The sequence below is a fragment of the Typopeltis vanoorti genome, chromosome 26 (genome assembly GCF_054136105.1).
Source record: "Typopeltis vanoorti isolate ZY-2024b chromosome 26, IOZ_Tvanoo_1.0, whole genome shotgun sequence".
Classification (NCBI taxonomy): Eukaryota; Metazoa; Arthropoda; class Arachnida; order Uropygi; family Thelyphonidae; genus Typopeltis; species Typopeltis vanoorti.
This window is the reverse complement of record NC_143574.1, coordinates 9,066,953-9,087,665: the sequence shown is the minus strand read 5'-3', so window position 1 is coordinate 9,087,665 and position 20,713 is coordinate 9,066,953. Positions and strand designations below refer to the sequence as shown.

Here is a 20,713-nt window from a genome sequence, read left to right as displayed (position 1 = left end):
GGAAACAGGCCCATCCCAAAGAAAGATGATGAAAGTCAACCGACGAATTACCATTTAATTGCTCTCACTTCTGTTCTCTCAAAAATTATGAAGGAGGTCATCAACAACCAACTCTTGAACCATCTAGAGACATACCAACTAATCAGTGACCAGCAGTATGGATTCTGCCACTCATGATCTACAGCTGATCTTCTTGCTTTCACTGTCCACCTGTGGACTCAAGCCATGGAGAAATTTAGAGAAACCCACGTAGTTTCTGCCCTTGACATTTCAAAGGCATTTCAGTTTGGCACAGGGGCCTACTCACCAAACTGCCGTCCTTTGGTCTGCCTTCCCCACTCTGGATGGCTTACTCTCCTCAGATTTCCCCACTAATGCAGAAGTACCTCTGGGTTCTGTTCTTTCACCTACGCTCTTCCTCTTGTATATAAATGACTTGCTCTCACAGACTTCCAATCCTATCTGTAGCTTTGCTGCGACAATACACTCCATTCCTCCTTTTCATTCGACAAACTTGTTAGTGCTCAAGTATTAGAATCCTCGAGATCTATCATGCCCAGGGACCTGAACTCAGATCTCCTGGCTGTATCCCAGTGGGATAAAGGACAACTTTGTAAATAAACTTCGATGCCACCAAAACTCAGTTTTGTCTGATCTGTTGCAAGAAAGAGCTCATATTCCCTCCCCCCCTTACCTTTAGTAATACTGAGATATCCAAACACAATCATATTTCTCTTCTTGGACTTACTTGCACCTCCGGTCTTTCCTGGCACAACCATATTTCAGCTACACCTTCTGCAGCCACCAAAAAATTTGGTGTACCTTTTTGCACAAGACACTACTTCACAGCTGCTAACTCTATACAAAGCCCATATCTGCCCAGCCATGAAATATTGCTCCCATATTTGGGATGGTGCACCAAAATCCTCTCTAAGATTGCTCGATTCTATTCAGAAGATGGCAATTGGGCTAATTAATGATCCCTCTCTCACACAGATGTTCAATTTCTGCCTTGGGCCTCTTCTACAGATACTTTCATGGAGAGTGCTCTACTGAATTGGCCACTATTATTCCTCTACTCTCCTCCAAAATCATTAAAACAAGAGTCACTGCCTCCTTTTTTATTCCATATACTTCTGTCCTTTGGAACAGTCTCCCCCACTCTGCTTTCCCCGGAGATTACAACCCTCAGCTGTTCAAGGAAAATGTGAACAGACTCCTTCCTTCCTTCTATTCCTCTTGCCCATGCATGGCACTAATGTGCTATAGGTTTTGGGACCTTTCATGTGTGGACCATATATATATATAAATATAAATTCAGAAGTAATTTGAGGTAATTATGCAATTAGTGGCATGTTTAAATACCAACACATGCATGATATGCTCAGGACTGAAACAGTACACTAATAGGAAACATAATATAATACAGCACATATAAGTAAGTTGTGTGCTGTACATGATTGTGGTTTTATTAATTTCTGGAATTAGCTTGTTAATAATCAGAAATGGTTTAGTTGAAGCGATATCAATCTAAATACAGCTAGACCAATCAAATTGAGTAAGGGCAAAAAAAAATCCTTATCATTTTTAAATGACAACAAAGAAAATTTTTGTCAAATGATTTGAATGTAGGAATGAAAGATAATTTAGATATTAATAGAATGAGTTTTCACATTAACAATAGGAGGGGGAAATGACATCAAATCTCACCTTGAATAGTATCACATCTTTATATATTAATACACAAAGCTTGAAGCTAAGCTCAAGTAATTTAAATTATTAAGTGCATAAATTAAGTGACATACTATGGGAATTTTTGAGTCTTGACTTCACAGTGATGTTCATGATATTGAAGTGCAACAATTGGCCGAGTGGTTAGCATATCTGCTTTCCGGCTAAAAGGCTCTGGGTTCGAATCCCGCCATGCGCATGGATGTTTGTGATTGTCTTTGAAAATAGTGGTTGTGGGCAGCAGTAGATGCCGCTGGTGTAGGTGATGAAAGTAGTTGCAGTTAGCGGAGTGGTGGAGACGGAGAGTTGTAGAGCAGATGCCTCCCTCGATGGATCTTTGGACTCCCTGGAGGTGTTATGTAGTAATAATAAAAAGACTGAACAGGAAAAAAAGGATGGGTATGGTATTGCTTATCAGAGAAGATTTAAACTTTCAGATTGTTGATACTCAGAATTCGTGTTTGGGACAGGTGTGTAGTTCACAGTCGAGGGTAAGCGTATCATATGTAGTGGAGTCTTATAATATAATGAGTAGTAAAATTTCTGGATTAATAGGTATTTAAAGTAACATGTGCAAGAATTTACTCTTGGATTTCATAATACCATCAGAAGAATTAGTTATCATCAAATTCCTGATAGGTACCCTCAAGGGATGCATTGTATCATGACAGTACTACATGATTAAATTTAGTTTCCTCCATTCATCATTCTGCTATTGTCAGATCTTATATTTCTTTCTTCTAGGGCACTTCTTACAGCATCAAAAGATCTAGATCTTGGTTTTCCTCCAAATCCTTTTCCTGACATCTTTACATCACACTTGTTTTGGTAAAATTTCTCTTCCATTTCCATTCCTACATTATCTTTGCACATGCATTCTTCTTGAATGATATATCAAGTTCCTTCCTAATATTTTCATTTTTCCATAATTAGGAGAGTGAACAAATATCAGTGAAAAAATTATCTGTTCACTCTCTTAATTTTTTTCAGAAACTGTCTGTGGTTGGTCTAGTCTTCTGATCAAAGATACTTTCTGTGTGTATGTGCTGTGAAGACATCATGTTGGAGGTTTAATGGAATATTTACAGCACTAAAAAAGAATTAATTTTATTGCGTCCAGTATTTTGTCTATCACTGAGACATCTTTAGGAATTACAAATAACTCTTGTAACACACACACACACACACACACACACTCAAATACAACATAATACTAAGTGAAACACGTGGGTGACTAAAGGCCAATCTAGGTGGTGCTCCCTCTATGGGTGTTTGTAGGTGGCCTAGGATATAAAGTGGGATCTCTGATAATTAATGTTTCCCAAATTTTGTTAGTTTTTTGTGAACATATTTATTTAAATCCGGTTTATTTCTGAGTGCTGCTGCAGATTTTAAAAACGGTCTTTCTTTTTTGAATTTACTATGGTGGAGCATGGTGGTTTTTCTCCAGGAGATCCTGTGGGTTATATCCATAACATGGTCTGCAAGGCCAGATTGACCATAGTTGTGATTACAGATGTATGATTTGTGTTCTTCTAAGTGGGTGGTTGCTGATCTACCTGTCTATCTGAAGTAAGTCAGCTTGCAGGAACAGGGTACTTTATATACTCCAGGCACTGAGAGAGGAAGGAAGCTGATCTTTGGTAGAATGGACAAGGGTAGCAAGTTTACAGTGGGAATTAAAAGTGTGGAGGTTGTACTTTTTTAAGGACTTGGCTCTTTTTTTCTGATGTGCTACAGATGTAGGGTATTTTGATGGCATTTCTGAAATCCTTCTGAAGAGATGGCCAGGGAAAGAGGGAAAAACTGATTATTTTTTTAATTCTGTAATCTCTGTAGCCATAGCCTTGGAAAGGAAGGTGTTGTGTATGTGGTTGAGTTCGATTGAAAGGGAGGTTCCACTGGAACAAAGATTGCAGGCTCTATTGGTTAGTTTTAATAATGCCATATTGTTGAGAGGGATGGTGGTGGGAGAGTTTATGAATGTATCTGCCTGTGTGAGTAGGGTTTTTTTCTATATTCAGTGAAGGAAGGGTTACCATTAGGAAGGTGAGTTACTAAGGTGTCTAGCTAAATTTTGTTCTTTCAAGAAAAATAATCAGAATTGATAGCAAAGGAAAAGAGATCTAAGATATCAGAAGGAAAAAACATTTTCTAAGAGTGTTAAGGTGTTATTTGAGGGAATATTGGTAAACAGTGAGGTGGTGTTAAAGCTTACTGATATATCTGTATTATTTAAAGTTAGATTTTCAATCATGGTTTTAAAATGGGTAGAATTTTTTTATATGGAGTCAGAGTTAGCCAGCTGCTTTGACAATTTGTAGCATGGTGCATCAGTGGCATCTACTATAGGTCTTAGAGAGTAATTAGGTTTGTGGATTTTTCGTTAACTAGATATCCATCACCATACTCTACATCTGTGGCACATCAGAAAAAAACAACTAAGTCCTTTAAAAAAAAGTACAACCTCCACACAGCTTTTAAGCCCCACCATAAACTTGCTACCCTTATCTGTTCTACCAAAGATCAGCTTCTTTCTCTCTCAGTCCCTGGAGTATATAAAGTACCCTGTTCCTGCAAGCTGGCTTACTTAGGACAGACAAATGGATCTACAGCTGTCCTCTTTATAAAGTTTTCATTTGGCTCCCTACTATGCTATTTTTGCTTATTTCCATATTTAATTTGCCATCTTCACTAAAAATTATGATTAAATAGCTGAAATATTTTACTTGTTCTGTAGATTCTTCATTGATAATGCAATTGAAGTTTTCTATGTTCCTGCTTAATTTTGCAGTTTTGGTCTTTTTATTGTGGGTTTTCATGCCAAATTTGTTACAGCAATTATTCAGTTTAGTTGAATAATCATGGGGATGCACTGGATTTGTTTAGGAGTTAACATTGTCTGCATAAAGTAAAGAGCTAAGTTTGATGTCTGATTTTGATATAATATTTATTATTACTTCCTTTCATAATGTCGCCATATAGAGTGAATAAGGATGACGGTAGTACACACTTTCGTTTTATTCCTGATTTCACATTAAGCCATCTTCCCTGATAATTAATTTCGTTGTTTAAAAAATAAATAAAAAAAATAATTTTAAAAAAATCAAAAATCTTCCCTGATGTAAAACCATATTCTCTGATATTTCCTTAAAATCTAACTGCTGACTCATAACTTAAACAAACATAGACTATGTATTGTTCTTCTTACTACAGTTGGCACCTTGTAATATGCTTTTTCCAGATCTACAAAACTTAAGTACAGATTATTACAGTCCTATGATTTTTAAACATTAAAACAACTTCTTGATAATATGGCTTTATAAGAGAATTAAGATTAAGTGGCAAATGATAATTAGAAAGCATCAAGGATGAAATAAGGAACTTAAGAAATATTAACTGGAAAGCATGTTAAATGTAAGATGTTAATGTAAAATCTTCCATAATTTAATGTTTATCTCTAAGGAGTAAACTTCATGATAAACCTCTAATCAGCTGGATGATAATCAAGTTCTTAAAGAAATATTTTGTAAGAAAAGAGCATTGATTTGATAAAAGGACCAGAAGAAACAGCCATCATTCTTCAGGTAGCAAGTTTTCTGCATTTAATCTTTTTATAGACAAACTTAGCACTGCTAATGATTGTTTTGCAGCAATCATTCTAGTTGATAGATGAAAAGTTTGCTTTAGGTAATTGTTTACATCAAATAATTCAACATCTCTTCCAGCTTGGTCAGTGGAAAAATGGAGCTAGTCAGAACTGTGGTCATTATAATCAAGAAAGATGACTTCACTGTTAGGGTAGTTTATTTGCCTGAAATCATTCTTCAAGGGTAAGAATTCAAATAGATCACAGTGGGTTTCATAATTGAGGGAGATGTGGAAACAGCTGATGAATGAAGCACAATGAGGAATATCAAAATGTGCAGAAACACAAGTACCACCATTGTGGTGATAGGAATAGTTCAAAAACAGGAGATTGGATGTCTATAAATGATTATGCCCAACATTTAATTTGGTATTCATTCTATTAATGTTGGTGAAGTGAATTTCCCCTCCCCATGCATGCCACTATACAGGCTTCCTCTGAGCATGATATGGCATTGGAATTATGCACCAGCTGATTAGGAAGCCACCTAAATGCATTACCATCTGATTTTCTCCTGTATGCTATCTGACAACCAGCCAGCGGAACTGCTTTACTGATGTACCATTGATGGGTGTCACCCAGGTTGGGGGTGAGGGTAGGGGGGAGGACAGAAACCAGAACTCCTGCTCTGGGGGACTGAACATAGTAGCCACTTTCAGCCCTCTAGTAAGTAGGGTGATAGTGTTTTACTGACAGTAAAAATCATCTACCACCTGATTGTCCAGTTGATATTTCCTCCAACTAGGAAGGTATCCTATGTCTCTGCTTGCTGATTGTGCCAGAGATCCTTTGATGGAAATAGGCCATGCCTTGAGAAGCCAGGATTGACTTATCAGTCTTACATAAGAAATTGCAAGACCTATAGCACATCAGTGTGATGTGTGAGCAATAAATCTACCTGTTATCTTCATTAGATCACTAAAATATTGGTTGTATTTTTTTTGTACACACACACACATGCACATAGAATGCCTGTTAAACAATAAGACAAAATTCATATAAAAATAAAGAGCAGCTACAGGAAGATGAATCATTAGGAATGTACCAGTTTCAACTCTACCTGCATCATTCAGTTTTTAGGTACTTGTTTGACTAACATATAGCACGCTAAGTGGCTGTAATGTTAAAAATTGAGTACCGTGCTGTGATAAAATTTTTTACCAAAGAAGGGCTTTCTCTAAGTGTTATCAAACAGCGATTGGATGGTGTTTATGGGGAAGCTTCGCCTTCATATTCCACCATGAAGGAATAGGCTTTACAGCTTTGCCTAAGAAGGGAGAGAATCAAAGATGATCCTCATGATAGTCAACCTGTAGAAGTGATGACTGAGGAAAATGGCTCTCTTGTTGAAGAGGAACTGCTCAATGACAGACAGCTGAAGCTCAAAGAAATCTCAGCAAGGTTGGAGCTTTCAGTAACAACCATCTTTTGCATCATTCGTGAGAAGCTTCACATTATGAAAGTCAGTGTAAGGTGAGTTTCCCTACCTCTCTTCAATTCAGGAGCTTCGTGTGACCTGTTCCTGCAAGTTTTTAGAGCTTCACCAAGGAAATCAGAAGTGCTTGAATCCATTATCATTGAGAATGAAACTACTATGATCCTTTATTGTTATCCTCTTTCCAAAAGGGAATCCATGCAGTAAGGTAAAGTAGGTGAAGCACTGCTGAGAAAAGCCAAGGTCACTTTGTCCACAAAGAAGATCATGGCTACAATCTTTTGGGATTGCTGGGGAATTCTCTTGATTAACTTAAGGAAGGGAAATACTGGGAATGCAGAATATTATGCTTCACTCCTACACAAACTGTGCGGCACCATAAAGGAGAAGAGACGAGGAATGCTGACTCATGGTGTTCACCTGCTTCATGAAACTGCCATAAGGACTGAAACGCTCCAGTCCTTATGGCTGTTGTTGCAAAGGAGGACTGTAAGACCTTTAAGGAAGAAAATTTGTATGTGATGAAAGATGCAGTTTTAGACCATTCAAAGATGTGAAAAGTGTGTTGAAGTAAAGGGAGATTATGTTAGAAACAACTGTCACTTTTCATCACCTCTAAAAGTTAGGCTGGAAACTTATGGAACCACCCCGTACATCATTCAATGATAATTTTTTGACATGGCTGTGTAGGAGGAATAGTGTACAATTTGTAAACGTAGAGAGTAAATATTTGCTGAACAACAGGATTTACATATGGATTGAATATGTAATATTCAGTCCATATGTAAATTGTAAATCCTTGAGTGAATTTGGAGCTGTAAAAAGTCTGTAGAAAGTGTTGTTTGGTGAGAGAGAATGGAAAATGGAAGTACAGAATCGGGAAAAGCTGTGTGTGTGTGTGGAGGGGAGGGGAGGGGGGGTGAATGCATGTGAAGGTATGCTTGAGGCAAGTGGTATGAGAGTGATTAAAGCATGCTAAATGAATGTACATTCTCAGATTTCATATTTAGTGGGATAGTTTAAAAGATGCAAGGATGGCTCATCCAAAAGGAATATTTCCAGAAACATTAGGAATGAGAGAAGTTTTTGGCATTAGTGTGACTTGGTTGATGGAGGAGAAAATGACAGAGAACAGGAAGTGTGTAGGAGGTTATTGATGGTGATATAGCAGAAGAATTACAGCCTATAAGAGTAAAAATCCAAATAGTAGTACTAGGATCATTGGGGGGGGGAGTGCATTTGAGGCTATCTGGTATGAGATCGAGGTGAACAAAACAAACTATAGATGGCCGCTTAAGCATTGGGTGCATAGGACAATGATGTAGATGGTATGCAGCTGTCCATTAAATAATTATTATGGGGTGCCATAGATTGGAGAGGGGTTTTTATGCAGCATCTGAGAAGTAATTACCTGAAACAGCTCGGAGAATAGGAAACCTAGGATTTGATAGTGTTGGACCTGTTAATAGCATCAGAAAATTTGTCTATAGTAGATAGTCACTTCTTCCAGTTGGGAAGCATGATTATGCAGTCTTGAGCTTGGGGTGGCAAAGCTAAACATTGAATTTTTGGTTAAGAAAGAATATATGTAGCACTACAGACACAATACTTAGAACCAGCTTGGGGGTGAGGGCAGAGCGCTTGAGCATCAAGACTGCAAGGAAATTGTATTAGCAGTACATTGGAAATGGTTAAAGGTGTTTCAGAGAAGCAGGCAGGTTGCATACTTAGGGATAAAATGGATGAGTTATATCAATAAGCAATAGCTACAAAATAAATAAAATAAAGGAAATTGTATTAGCAGTACATTGGAAATGGTTAAAGGTGTTTCAGAGAAGCAGGCAGGTTGCATACTTAGGGATAAAATGGATGAGTTATATCAATAAGCAATAGCTACAAAATAAATAAAATAAAAATTTGGAAAGGAATATGAGAAGCAAACTTATGAACAGTGCAAAGCATAGGCAACCATTGTTGCCCATGCTTTGCATCTTGCTTTACTTCTTCCCTTTACTTGCTACAGTAAAAAAAACTATATGATATTCTCTTCGGCAAATCAGATTATAAAAGGAAATAGCCAAGTAGAGTTCAAAAGAGCAAAGAGTTAGAAACTATTAGCCTGTCCAAACAGCAGCCAAACTTTTTGGTCTCTAGGCAAAGCAATTGGTCATAACTTCTACCAAACTCTATTCTCACCCCATCATACCCAGATGGCTCTATTACATCATCATCATCCACAGAAAAAGCCAATCTCATGGCTTCACATTTCACTTCCAATGCACACATAACTGACAATGGTAAATGCCCCTCCCCCCAACATTCCAGGTGTCCAACATACAATGTCCCTTATATCCTTTTGCCAGAAAAAGATCCAAAAATTACTGTCCAAATTAGACAAAAAGTCTCCTGGCCCTGATGGCATTCCTTCAATTGTCTTGAAGGTTTGTGCACCAGAACTAACTCCTATCGTATGTCTTCTGTATATAATCTCTTACTCCACTGGTATCTATCCCACCTGGAAATTAGCCTATATTCAACCCATTCCCAAGATGGGCAACAAATCACTGTGATATAATTACTGCCCTATCTCTCTCACCTCAGTCCTGTCTAAAGTAATGGGAAAAAAATCATCAATTCCCAACTCCTACACTATCTAGAAGGCATCCAGATAATAAATTACCACCAGTATGGATTCCATTGCTGCCGATCAACAGGAAATCTGCTCATATAATTCATCCTTTCACCATTAGTTGAATGGTGAAAGGATAAGGAACCGTTCAACATTGCACATAATGTGCATCCAGACAGAAAGCTGACAATCCAACTACAAAGTCCTGGAACAGACCAAATGATGGAAGTTTATTTAGTAAGCCTTTGTGCCAGAGGTCAAATGCTTTGGAGATTTCAAGTGCAACCACTTGAGATTCATGAAACTTCTCCATGGCATTTGTCCAGAGATAGGTGACAAATGCCATGAATCTCAAGTGGTTGCACTTGAAATCTCCAAAACTTTTGACCTCTGGCACAAAGGCTTACTAAGTAAACCTCCATCATTTGGTCTTTTCCAGGAGTTCTGTAGTTGGATTGTCAGCTTTCTGTCTGGATGCACATTACGTGCGATGTTGAACAGTTCCTTATCCTCTCACCAACCCTCTTCTTGCTATATATCAATGGCCTACTTCATTTGACCTCCAACCCAATACACAGTTTTGCAGATAGCATATTGCACTCCTCCCTTTCATTTGATAAACCTTACTCTATACAACTCACTTCAACCTTCCTCCAATGGGATTCAGATAACCTTGTCAATTTCAATGCTCATAAAACCCAGTTCTGTCTTATTTCTTACAAAAAAGAACCATTTTCTCTCAGTATTACTTTTGACAACTCCCAAATTTCCAGACCAGATGCAAATTTCCAGACCACATCAAGCCTCTCCTGGCATAAACACATATCACAACCATTGCATCCTCAGTTTCTAAAAAACTGGGATTTCTCTTTTGCTCAAGATGTTACTTCACCTGTGAACAGCTATTAACCTTATACAAATCACAAATCTGCCCAGCTATTGAATGCTACTCTCACATTTGGAGTAGGGCCCTAAGAGCTCCCTAAAAATGCTTGACTTAATATAGAAGAGAGCACTTAGACTTATTAATGACCCATCTTTTACCAACTCACTCTAACCACTTTCACACAGACATTTGGTTTCTGCAATATGTGTATTTTATAAATATTTCTGTGGCAAATGTTCACTTGAAATAGCATCAATAATTCTCCCCACACACACACATACTTAGTACTAAGCTCGTTGGAACATGTGCAGCTACTGCTCAACATCCCTTCACAAGTGTACCTTGAAACCCACAGAACAAGTTTCTTTTCCTCCTCCTTCATCTCTGCTACTGCTGTACTGGACAGTCTTCCCCATATAGTCTTTTAAATCAAATGTAAACAAGCTCCTCCTTGCCCAACCCACTACCCATATACAGTACTAATGTAGTATAAGTTGATCAGCCAATCTCTCATATATGGACTTACATAATGTTCTTTCACTGTGGCAGGTAAGAGCAAGAATGATCATGGAAAACTAATGCAGTTAATAAGATCACCGAAGCAGAATTAGTGAAATTATTGAGAATGATCACTTTGCAAGTGTGTATCATTCAGGTAGAGCTAATGCAATGACTGATATGACTAAAATTCAATGTGAGAATACAGGTAGATGATGACCAGAGGTGCACAGGATATTACAAAATTTCAGTGTCGATATGGCCATAGGATTAGATGGAATATCTTCCCATTGATTACTAGAACTTGTGAGAAAATTGGCATTGCAACTGACCAGAGGGTTAGTCTCAGTAGCACAGTCTCAAGTGGTTAGAAAGAAGATTCTTCTTCATCTTGAAGTCTCCTCTACAAAAAGGAGACTTCAAGACAAACTTATAAACCAGTCTACATTTCAGGAGTCAGTATCTCAGGTTAATTCCAGAATTCAAGAATGGATGTATGGGAATATAATGAGTTCAAGAGGTATAATAGATGGTATGCTAGTTTGGGTCTCCTGTGATGAGTCTTTGAACTCCATGGAGGTACCCATACAATAATAATATTCTGTGGGTGGAGTGAGAGACACTATAACTTTGGATAAGTGAAGGGTAGATCTTCCTTTAGTAAGTTGTCCTGTCTCTTATTTATCTTGTAGGTATCTGAAATGCTGTGGAACATTTTTCTACTTGGTTACAAAGTAAATCATACTTGCCAAGAATATTATTTTTTAATCCTTGACTCGAGTATAAGCAAACAAAGTTTGGGCATGAAGTATCTTTATGTGTACACTTGTTTACTTACACTTGGGTAAAGGATTTCACCTCTTCATGCCAAGTGTCCATCTTTGATTAATTTTGTGCTAATTATATTTTTTCTCTTATTAATTCCTTTGCTACTTTGTGTGCCATATCCTTAATTAAAGACTGTCCATTTTTCCTTCTACTTTTTGTCTTCCATTGTCTCCAGTTTATTTAACAATTTTACTGGTATATTATACTTTCTTCCGGGAGCAATTCTATCCTCTATTGTTATTTTCCATATATTATTTTATTCTTTGATGTCTTTGCTAGTTTTATCTTTCCAAGTACTAAGTTATGGTTACTCTCTTCATCTGCTAATGTTTAGAGCTCTTAATAATATTATGGGATTTCTCTATATTACAGGTTATAATATAACCATTTAAAATTTTTGCACTCTTGCTTTCATATTATGTTGTATTTTATGATCAAAAATGTGTTATTTATTTTTCATTATTTTTGCATTAAATCTTTGGCACATATCTGGAATAGCCACATTGGTAATTCTTGCATTTAAATTAGTTATTATTATTATTCTTTCATTTAAATTAGTTATTATTATTATATATTCTTTTTTATTTATTTTGTCTGTTACATTTTGTAGAACTTCACAAAATTTTCACAAAAAAAATAGTCTTTCTTTTCCTCTGGACTATATACACTAACATTTAATAATTTTTACCCTTTTATTAGTTTTAAATGTATTATTTTGCTTAATATATAATTATATTCTTGTACTTGCTCTTTATTATTATTATTATGTGACACCTCCAGGGAGTCCAAAGACTCATCGAGAGAGAGAGGGAGGGGGGGGTGGCACTTTACAACTATGTCTCCAGCACTCAATCCACCAACTACAACGAACCGCAACTACCATCATCATCTATACCAATGCCATCTACACCCACTTACATTTTTATATATCATTATTCCAACTCCTTTAGTAGTTTTAATATTTTGCTACTTGCTGTATATTATTTAATTGCCAATTCACATTCTTTTCCTGTTTTCTTTGTCTCTGATACTGCACTAATTTTAATGTTATGATTTTTGATTTCAATTCTACTTCTTTTCCTGTCAGTGATCCTACATTCCAGATGTTAGTATTTCCTCTTTTAGTTTTATTTCACATTCCCTATTCCATTCCTAGTCACTTGCAATATACAAGCCGTAGCCATCCAAACTTTGATTTCTTTGTGCAGTGTGGTTTAATGTTCTCTGGCCAGCTGCTTACCTGACCAGAGAACATCTCCATACTTTGGGTTGCCCTTCTCAAAATATACACTTACGCTAAGCTTCATGTACATCATAAAATTACCTCCACACCATAATGAGATACAGATAGGATTAATGGAGGTCATGAATATTAAATCCATGTTGCATAGGATTAATATAATACACAATTCAGGTTATTGAGATAGCTGAATTTTTCCTGCTTACTGTGATTCTTAGACAAATGTTTCATTTTTCTCACACTGTTGAAATTCGTGTTGAGGCTTAATCCATTACAATATATATTTTAGTAAGATGAATTCCAAAATAGTAGAACAACACATCACTCATTATTATTGAATGATGATTCCCATCTTTATTCATCCATCCATTCAGTAATCAAATGGTTATCTACTATCAGGTCACCCTCTGAAAGTCAAGAATTAGACATTTAAAATCTTACTTGTTTCTCTCTACTTATTAGATAAGTGAAGAGCTCTTTCTAATTCCATGTTACTTTATTTTTAAATAGATAAACATGATGAATGTCAAGTTTTTATTAATAAAAACTTTTCTACAGATGATGATGAACCATTATTGAGTGGAACAGGAGAAGTAAACAAAGACTGTACACAGACAAAATTAGAAGGCTGGGCTGATGTTTTGGCCAAGTGGAGACAGAATCTCAAGCAGCGTCCACGACAGCTAGGAACTCTAGTGAAGAAAGGAATCCCTGAAGCATTAAGAGGGGAAGTGTGGCAGTTGCTGGCTGGCTGCCATGATGATAAAGACATACTTGGAACTTACAAGTTGTTGCTGAACCAGGTAAGACATTTGAATTATTACATTAGTACATCAGATATAGAAATGTAAATTATTATATTCTAACAGAAGAAAATTCAAAATCATCAATTCCTGATATGCACCCTTAGGGGAGTTTATATAGGATACCATAGTACTACATAATTAAGTTTACATTATTAATAGATACTTATCAATCAGGGACATAAATACCAATTTCAAAGTTGATTCTTACATTTGTGCTTCCTTCTGTAAACAACTAGGGGGGGGGAAGAGCCCCCTAGTGTGTGTGTGTGTGTGTGTGTGTGTGTGTGTGTGTGTGTGTGTGTGTGTGTGTGTGTGTGTGTGTGTGTGTGTGTGTGTGTGTCATAATACTGTGTGAGTTTTGTTACTATATATATTCATGTATCTTAAATGTTTCTTCAACTTAATATTCGTTTTCTATTATTTACCTTCTTTATTGTTCTACCTTAAGTATAATTTTTCTTGCCTGGTATCTCCAGATATTTATTTGATTGAAGACTGTGCCTCTGAAATTCCCCTATAGGCAAAAGAAAGATTTAATACCCTAGTAGATCAATTAATCACTTATATCCTGTTTTAGCCAAGATTTGCAGTCATGGCAAAATTTACTCATAAATCACTACTAATCATTGGGGTTCCGCTATCAGGTCCGAGTTTATTTTTGAATCAGTGCATTGCAAAAAGATTGAATCGAACAACTATTTTTATCAACAATAACAACAAGTTTAATTTCTGATCAAATAATTATACATCACATGAAATCACAAGATTCATTTATGGAAGGTAATTCTTAGTCTTTCTCAATCACTCAACTTTGGTTTCTATTGAATTCTCTCGTACTTACTTAGTTAGACTTTCAAACAGCATACTTTATATTAAAACTCTCAGGAAGTTATACACATAACATGAATTCATTAGATGCGCTTAACATTGCCAATTTAGTGTCTATCAAAATACAACATACATGTATACAATTATATCTCTCAGAATCTCATTCCTTTCAAGTACTTAATCATAATCTAGGCAATAATATTTATACAATCCACCTCATTGAGTTTCAAACATTCCAATGGTATGGCATCAGGAACATACTCTATCATAAAATTCAATCATAAGTACATATAATCAATCAAAGAAATTTCAATAGCTCATTATTTTCTCCCAGGGAAATTAACTGCGCTCATGTTTCACTCAGACAACTTAGCAGTTCGATAGGGAATTCTTTCTTAAATCACAAACAAATTATGAATAAATAGACTCGCATGGGTCTCTTCCTATCTTGCATGTGTCTTTCGTCCTTTTTTTTCCTTATTCCGGTGCTCAAGGGTGGGGGGGGGTCTCTCCTCCGTTCCGTGTTTTGGAATTCTCCTCGAATAGGGCACCGATGAATAGTTGTGGCAGCTGGCAGGATATAGGGTAGGCTTTTTCCGGCATCTTGAACTGTCCGGCGAAGGATCTCTGCGTGGGTCAAGAATAAGGGCAAGATTTCTCCTTAACTTATCGCCTCCGGATATCTACGGCTGTGACTGGAATGACTATCAGTGGACAACCTCTCCATCTTCCCCACCGGAATTTACGACACCTCGGTCCTCGATCTCTCGTGGATGGATCACTCGGGATGAAGAAAAGGAAGCCCCTCTCATCTTCGAACCAACCCTTTTATACACCAGAGTCCCTGCACTTTTTGATTAAGTTTTTGGGACCCCTAGCGTCCACGTGCGAGTCTTGCTAGTAGTTTGGAGAACCCTGTATTATGTTTCTCGAAAATTCGCCGACAATCATACTTCCACCCTTTTCCGCCTTAATCTTGCCTACGGGCCTTTCTTTTTGATTTGCGCCGCGCCCTTTCAATATTGACCTTGAAGGTCACCTGCGATGGGTCTTGCACACAATCTTGAAAAGACATGCCGAATTTCGGGCGATGCTCTTAGTTTCAATACTTCTACATCCCTTCTTAAACAATGAGCGAGTTAATTCCCCTTTGGGCTTATTTTGCTCTTTATACAAATGGCTTCATATAGATGGTTAAATATACATTTTTACAAAAAAATTCCAGGTGAATTCCTACTGTAAAAAGTCGATGTTTTTAGATGATTTATTTTTGTCATCATCGAATTTTTACAATATATATATATATATATATACACACACAAGAGACATAATTTGTTCTTCCAGACCTTCCTCGTGTGTGTGTGTGTCAGGGACTTTTATTCGGGATGTGCTTGGTGTGCGGTACACACCCACTGAATAGCAATATCACAGATATTATATTTTTGTATTTATTCCTGTTAAAGATTCTCCTAATTGTTTCCTGGCTTTGCAGGCTTCTTAAAATTAAACACAAACAATACTAATGCTTCAAGAAGCAAACACTTTTCAACACTTAAATATTGCATCACATTCGCATTAATAACCCAGGTATATGGTAAAAAATGCAGACACCTTTGAACAGACATATAACTCATCAAATTCCTAGCATTCCAGCTGTTTTAAACCACCCATAAGGTGAGGCAGGGTGTGCACTGAGACAATAGCACCCAGAAATCATGGGCTGTGATTGGTTATTATGTTGGAGGATTAATGGATTGTATACAGCACTCAGAAAGGATTAGAACAGAATTTAATACTTCCTATATTTCGTCTCAGTCACTGAGACATCTTCAGAGATTACAAAAAAACTAATCTAACATATACACAATTAACACAATACTAAGCCCAACCACATGGGTGACTAAAGTCCTATCTAGGTGGAGCACCCTCTAAGGGTGGTTGTAGGTGGCCTGGAATGTAAGGTGGGATCTCTGATAATAAATGTTTCCCAAATCTTAGGAAGCTTAATGCAACTGTATTTATTAAGATTTAGTTGATTTCTGAGAGCTGCTGCTGATTCCAAAAATAGTCTCTTTTTTTGAATTTGCTGTGTGGAACATGGTCGTGTTTTTCCATGAGATCCTGTAGGTTGTATCCAAGATGTGGTCAGCCAGGCCTGACTGACCATAGTCGTGGTTGCAAATGTGTGACTTGTGTTCCTCCAAGCGGATGGTTGCTGATCTGCTTGTCTGTCCAAAGTTAGTATTTACACCCCAATTTAATTTATTAATTATTAATTTGGGGGGGGGTGGAAGGGGTGGTGAAACTCAATAAAAAAAGCCTCTCCCACTCAAATGTCAACCTCACCTTCCCGTGGTCCATCCTGTTCTAAAAGTACAAACGAGGCACTGGCAACCGAGTGTGGGCGGTATAACCTTAACACCCTAACAGAGTAAATGCTGTTAGATCTGCCTGTCCAGAGGCGTTAGGTAGCAGCCCTACCACTGGAAATTCAAAATACTTTCAAGTTTCATGCAAAGAAAAGCTGGACGGTCAGGGAAAAGACCACAACCCAGGAAACGGTAAACGAAATTGGAAAAAGGAACACATAATGAAGATTGCAACATGGAATGTGAGAAGCATTGCACACAAAGAAGAACTTGATAAACAACTAAAACCAAGCTAACATAAAGATATGTATAGTAACAGAAACAAAGAAAAAACAAAAAGGTACAAAAGAAACAACTATATACAAATCTACAGTGGGGTAAAAAAAGAAGAAAGAGCAAAAGCAAGTATAATGATTATGGTACATAAATCCCTAAAGAACAATATTGTATATTACAACTATTTGAATGAAAGACTAATAGAAATTAGATTCAAGACATTAAGAGGCCACGTAACAATAATTGGTGCATATGCACCAGAAGAGGGAAAACAAGAAAACAGAAATATATTTTATAAAGAATTACTGAATGCCATAGATGAAACAAACAAAACTGACTATTTACTACTAGCAGGAGATTTAAATGCAGAATAGGAAACAAAAAATACAAAACAAACATAGGTAAATTTGGAGAAGATACATGCAATCAAAATGGTCGCAGATTGCACGATTTTGTCATTTATAATAATATGAGAATAATGAATTCAATGTTTAAACAAAAGGAAATACATAAATATACCTGGTCAGCCAGAGGATACAAATTGGTAATTGACTACGTTATCACAAATTTAAAATTAGTGGAGTTAATTTTAGATGTAAGAGCATATCGAGGCTTTGAATTAAACTCTGATCATTATATGGTTTCAGCAAAAATTCGTTTTAAACCAAAGTGGCTAAAAACACGCAGAATTGAAAATTTTTACCAGCCAAGCAACAGAATTTCTTCATTACAGGATCCTCAAGTTAGACAACAATATCAAAAATGCACAAACTGAAAAACAGAAACCACACATGAATCAAGTGACATAGAAGATGAATGGGAAAATTTGAAACAAATTCTCACAAAAGCAGCAACAGAAACCTTAGGAATAAAGCACAATTGGATTAGAAAAAGAGGACTATGAGACTGGAACAAAGAAATAGAAAATATAATAAAAACCAAAAAGGACAGTTACCAGAAATGGCTAAATTCCAAAACAATGGAAGCAGAAATAGAGTATAAAAGAAACAGTGCAATTGCAAAACGAGAAGTAAGGAAAAAAACAGAGAAAGATGGAACAATTTCGTAACAGAACTAGAAAAGGATTTATTTAAGCCACAACCCAAAACCTATAAAGTAATAAAATACATGAATAAAGAAATAAAAGAAAAGATAAAAATACAAACAATAGATTTAGAAAAATGGTGACCTATTTCCAAAATCTCTGGACAGATGAGAACAATGAAATAAAATTTTATAAGACAAAGAATGACCTAATAGAAAATATCATAATGTTAGAACTGAAAAATATAATAAAGAAGATGAAAAATAGGAAAACAACAGGTTGAAGACAATATAAATATAGAACTATACAAAAATGCAGGTGAAAAATTTAATGAAAGACTTCTGAAATTTTTTAATATGGTTTGGATGTCCAGAAAAACCCCTAACTCTTGGAAAAAAGCACTGGTTATTCCAATCTATAAAAAAGGAAATAAAGACGATTGCAATAATTATAGAGGAATTAGCCTGCTGAATACAGGATATAAAATATATGCAGGAATATTAAAAGAGAAACTAAGCAGCATTGTAAAAGACAAATTACTAGAAGAACAAAATGGTTTCCGAAAAGGCCGATCTTGCATAGATCCAATTTTTACTTTAAAATTGTTAATAGAAAAGAGAAGAGAATTTCAAAAAGAAGCACATGTGGCCTTTATTGATTATGAAAAAAGCCTTTGACAAAATTAGTAGACAAAAATTGTTTAAAATATCATCCGATTTAAACATACCAAACCAACTTTTACAGTCTATTCAAGAAATATATACAGGAAATAAAATAGCAGTTAAATTAGAACACATCTCAGAATGGAAAGATATATCAAGAGGAGTACGACAAGGATGTACCCTCTCACCTCTGCTTTTCAATATATATATATATAAATTAAATATTAACAATCTGGAAACAACATAACCCATTTGACATATACAAATGACCCTGCAAATGAAGATAGATACACTACTATTTGCAGATGATCAAATAGTATTAGTTACATCAGAAGATGACTTACAAAAATCATTAAAATCATTAAATGATATCTCAAAGCAATATAATATGACAATATCTAAAGAAAAAACAAAAATAATGGCATTCACAGGAGAAAACCCAATAAGAAGTAAAATAGTGATAGATAATCAAATACTAGAACAAGTAAACACTTTCAGATAATACTTGGGATGTGATCTATAATACGAAGAAGAAAATGACATAGACACTAAAATATCAAACTTGGTCAAGTTAAATGGCATAATAAATAATATATTTAAGCCCTCCCTAGTACAAAAACACACTAGAATCAGACTATATAATGTCTTGTCAAAACCAACTTTACTATACGGAAGCAAAACATGGACCATGAAAAACGAATTCAAACAGCAGAAATGAAGTTCCTCAGAAAAACAGCTGGATATACCAAGTGGGACCACAAACCAAATGAAGAAATCTTATAATCCCTGAAAATAAGACCAATTAATTACTACATAAGACAGTGTAAACAAAAATGGCTAGAACATTTAAATCGAATGGACAACAGTAGACTACCAAAAGTATTATACAGATACAGAATAAGTGGAAAAAGAAGAATCGGAAGACTAAGAAAGAGATGGCATGAGACCGGAACAGGCCACTTGGCCTAAATTCCATGAAGAAGAATTATTAATTTTGCATTTTTTTTTTAAATTTTAGAATTATTAAAATTGTTATCATTTAAAATCATGGAACCAACAACAAAACGAAGAAAGTATGAAACTCGGTTTAAAATAAGGGTAATTGAAATGGCAAAGCAAACTAATAACTGTGCTGCTGCAAGAAAGTTTGACATAACTGAGAAGATGGTAAGAGAATAGAGGAAAAAAGAAGATATTTTAAAAAATGACAAAAAACGAAAATTGCTCAAAAACTACCAGAAGATCTTGACCACAAACTTGCCAGTTTCCATAAATTTATTATTCAGTTGAGACAAGAACATAAATTTCTATTGTCAAATATTGGAAATATGGATGAAACTCCTATGAGCTTTGATATGATAAGCAATAAAACATCATCATCGAAATCCTGACATGTACCCTAAAGGGGGGGGCACAGGATATGATAGTACTACATGAAAAATTTACACCATTACCAACTTCCTGTCTACAATTTTCCTCCAAATAAGTCTATTACTTGTCAAGACCCCAATATTGTCATTAACGTTGTCAGCATCCAGGAATGCGTTAGCAGAGCTAATCTCAGGTGGTATGTCACTTAAACAGAATGGGCGAGGAAAGATTAGCAAAACAAGTATTCTCTGCCAGGTTGGCAGGAAAAAGACCCAGAGGTCTCAGATCCATAAGTTAAAACTGGTTTGAACACTGTGTTTGAATACAGCTAATTTAGTGTTCTGACTAATTTCTCTCTTATTCCATATGAATTTATTCATTTGACTTCCTACCATACCAGCTTTGTTGATTCTGTTGTCTCTTTTTATATTTAATTTACCATCTTCACTAAAAATCGTGC

General features: G+C 35.9%; 1 protein-coding gene across 1 annotated transcript in view; it reads left to right on the top strand.

The window, feature by feature from the left end:
• The window catches only part of LOC150092305 (rab GTPase-activating protein 1-like), a 323,417-nt gene that overhangs the window by 148,217 nt on the left and 154,487 nt on the right, over positions 1-20,713 (top strand). The window contains exon 13 of the mRNA XM_090414840.1: positions 13,455-13,699. Coding sequence (XP_090270966.1) covers positions 13,455-13,699 — 245 coding nt within the window. The remainder of the gene's footprint in view (positions 1-13,454; positions 13,700-20,713) is intronic.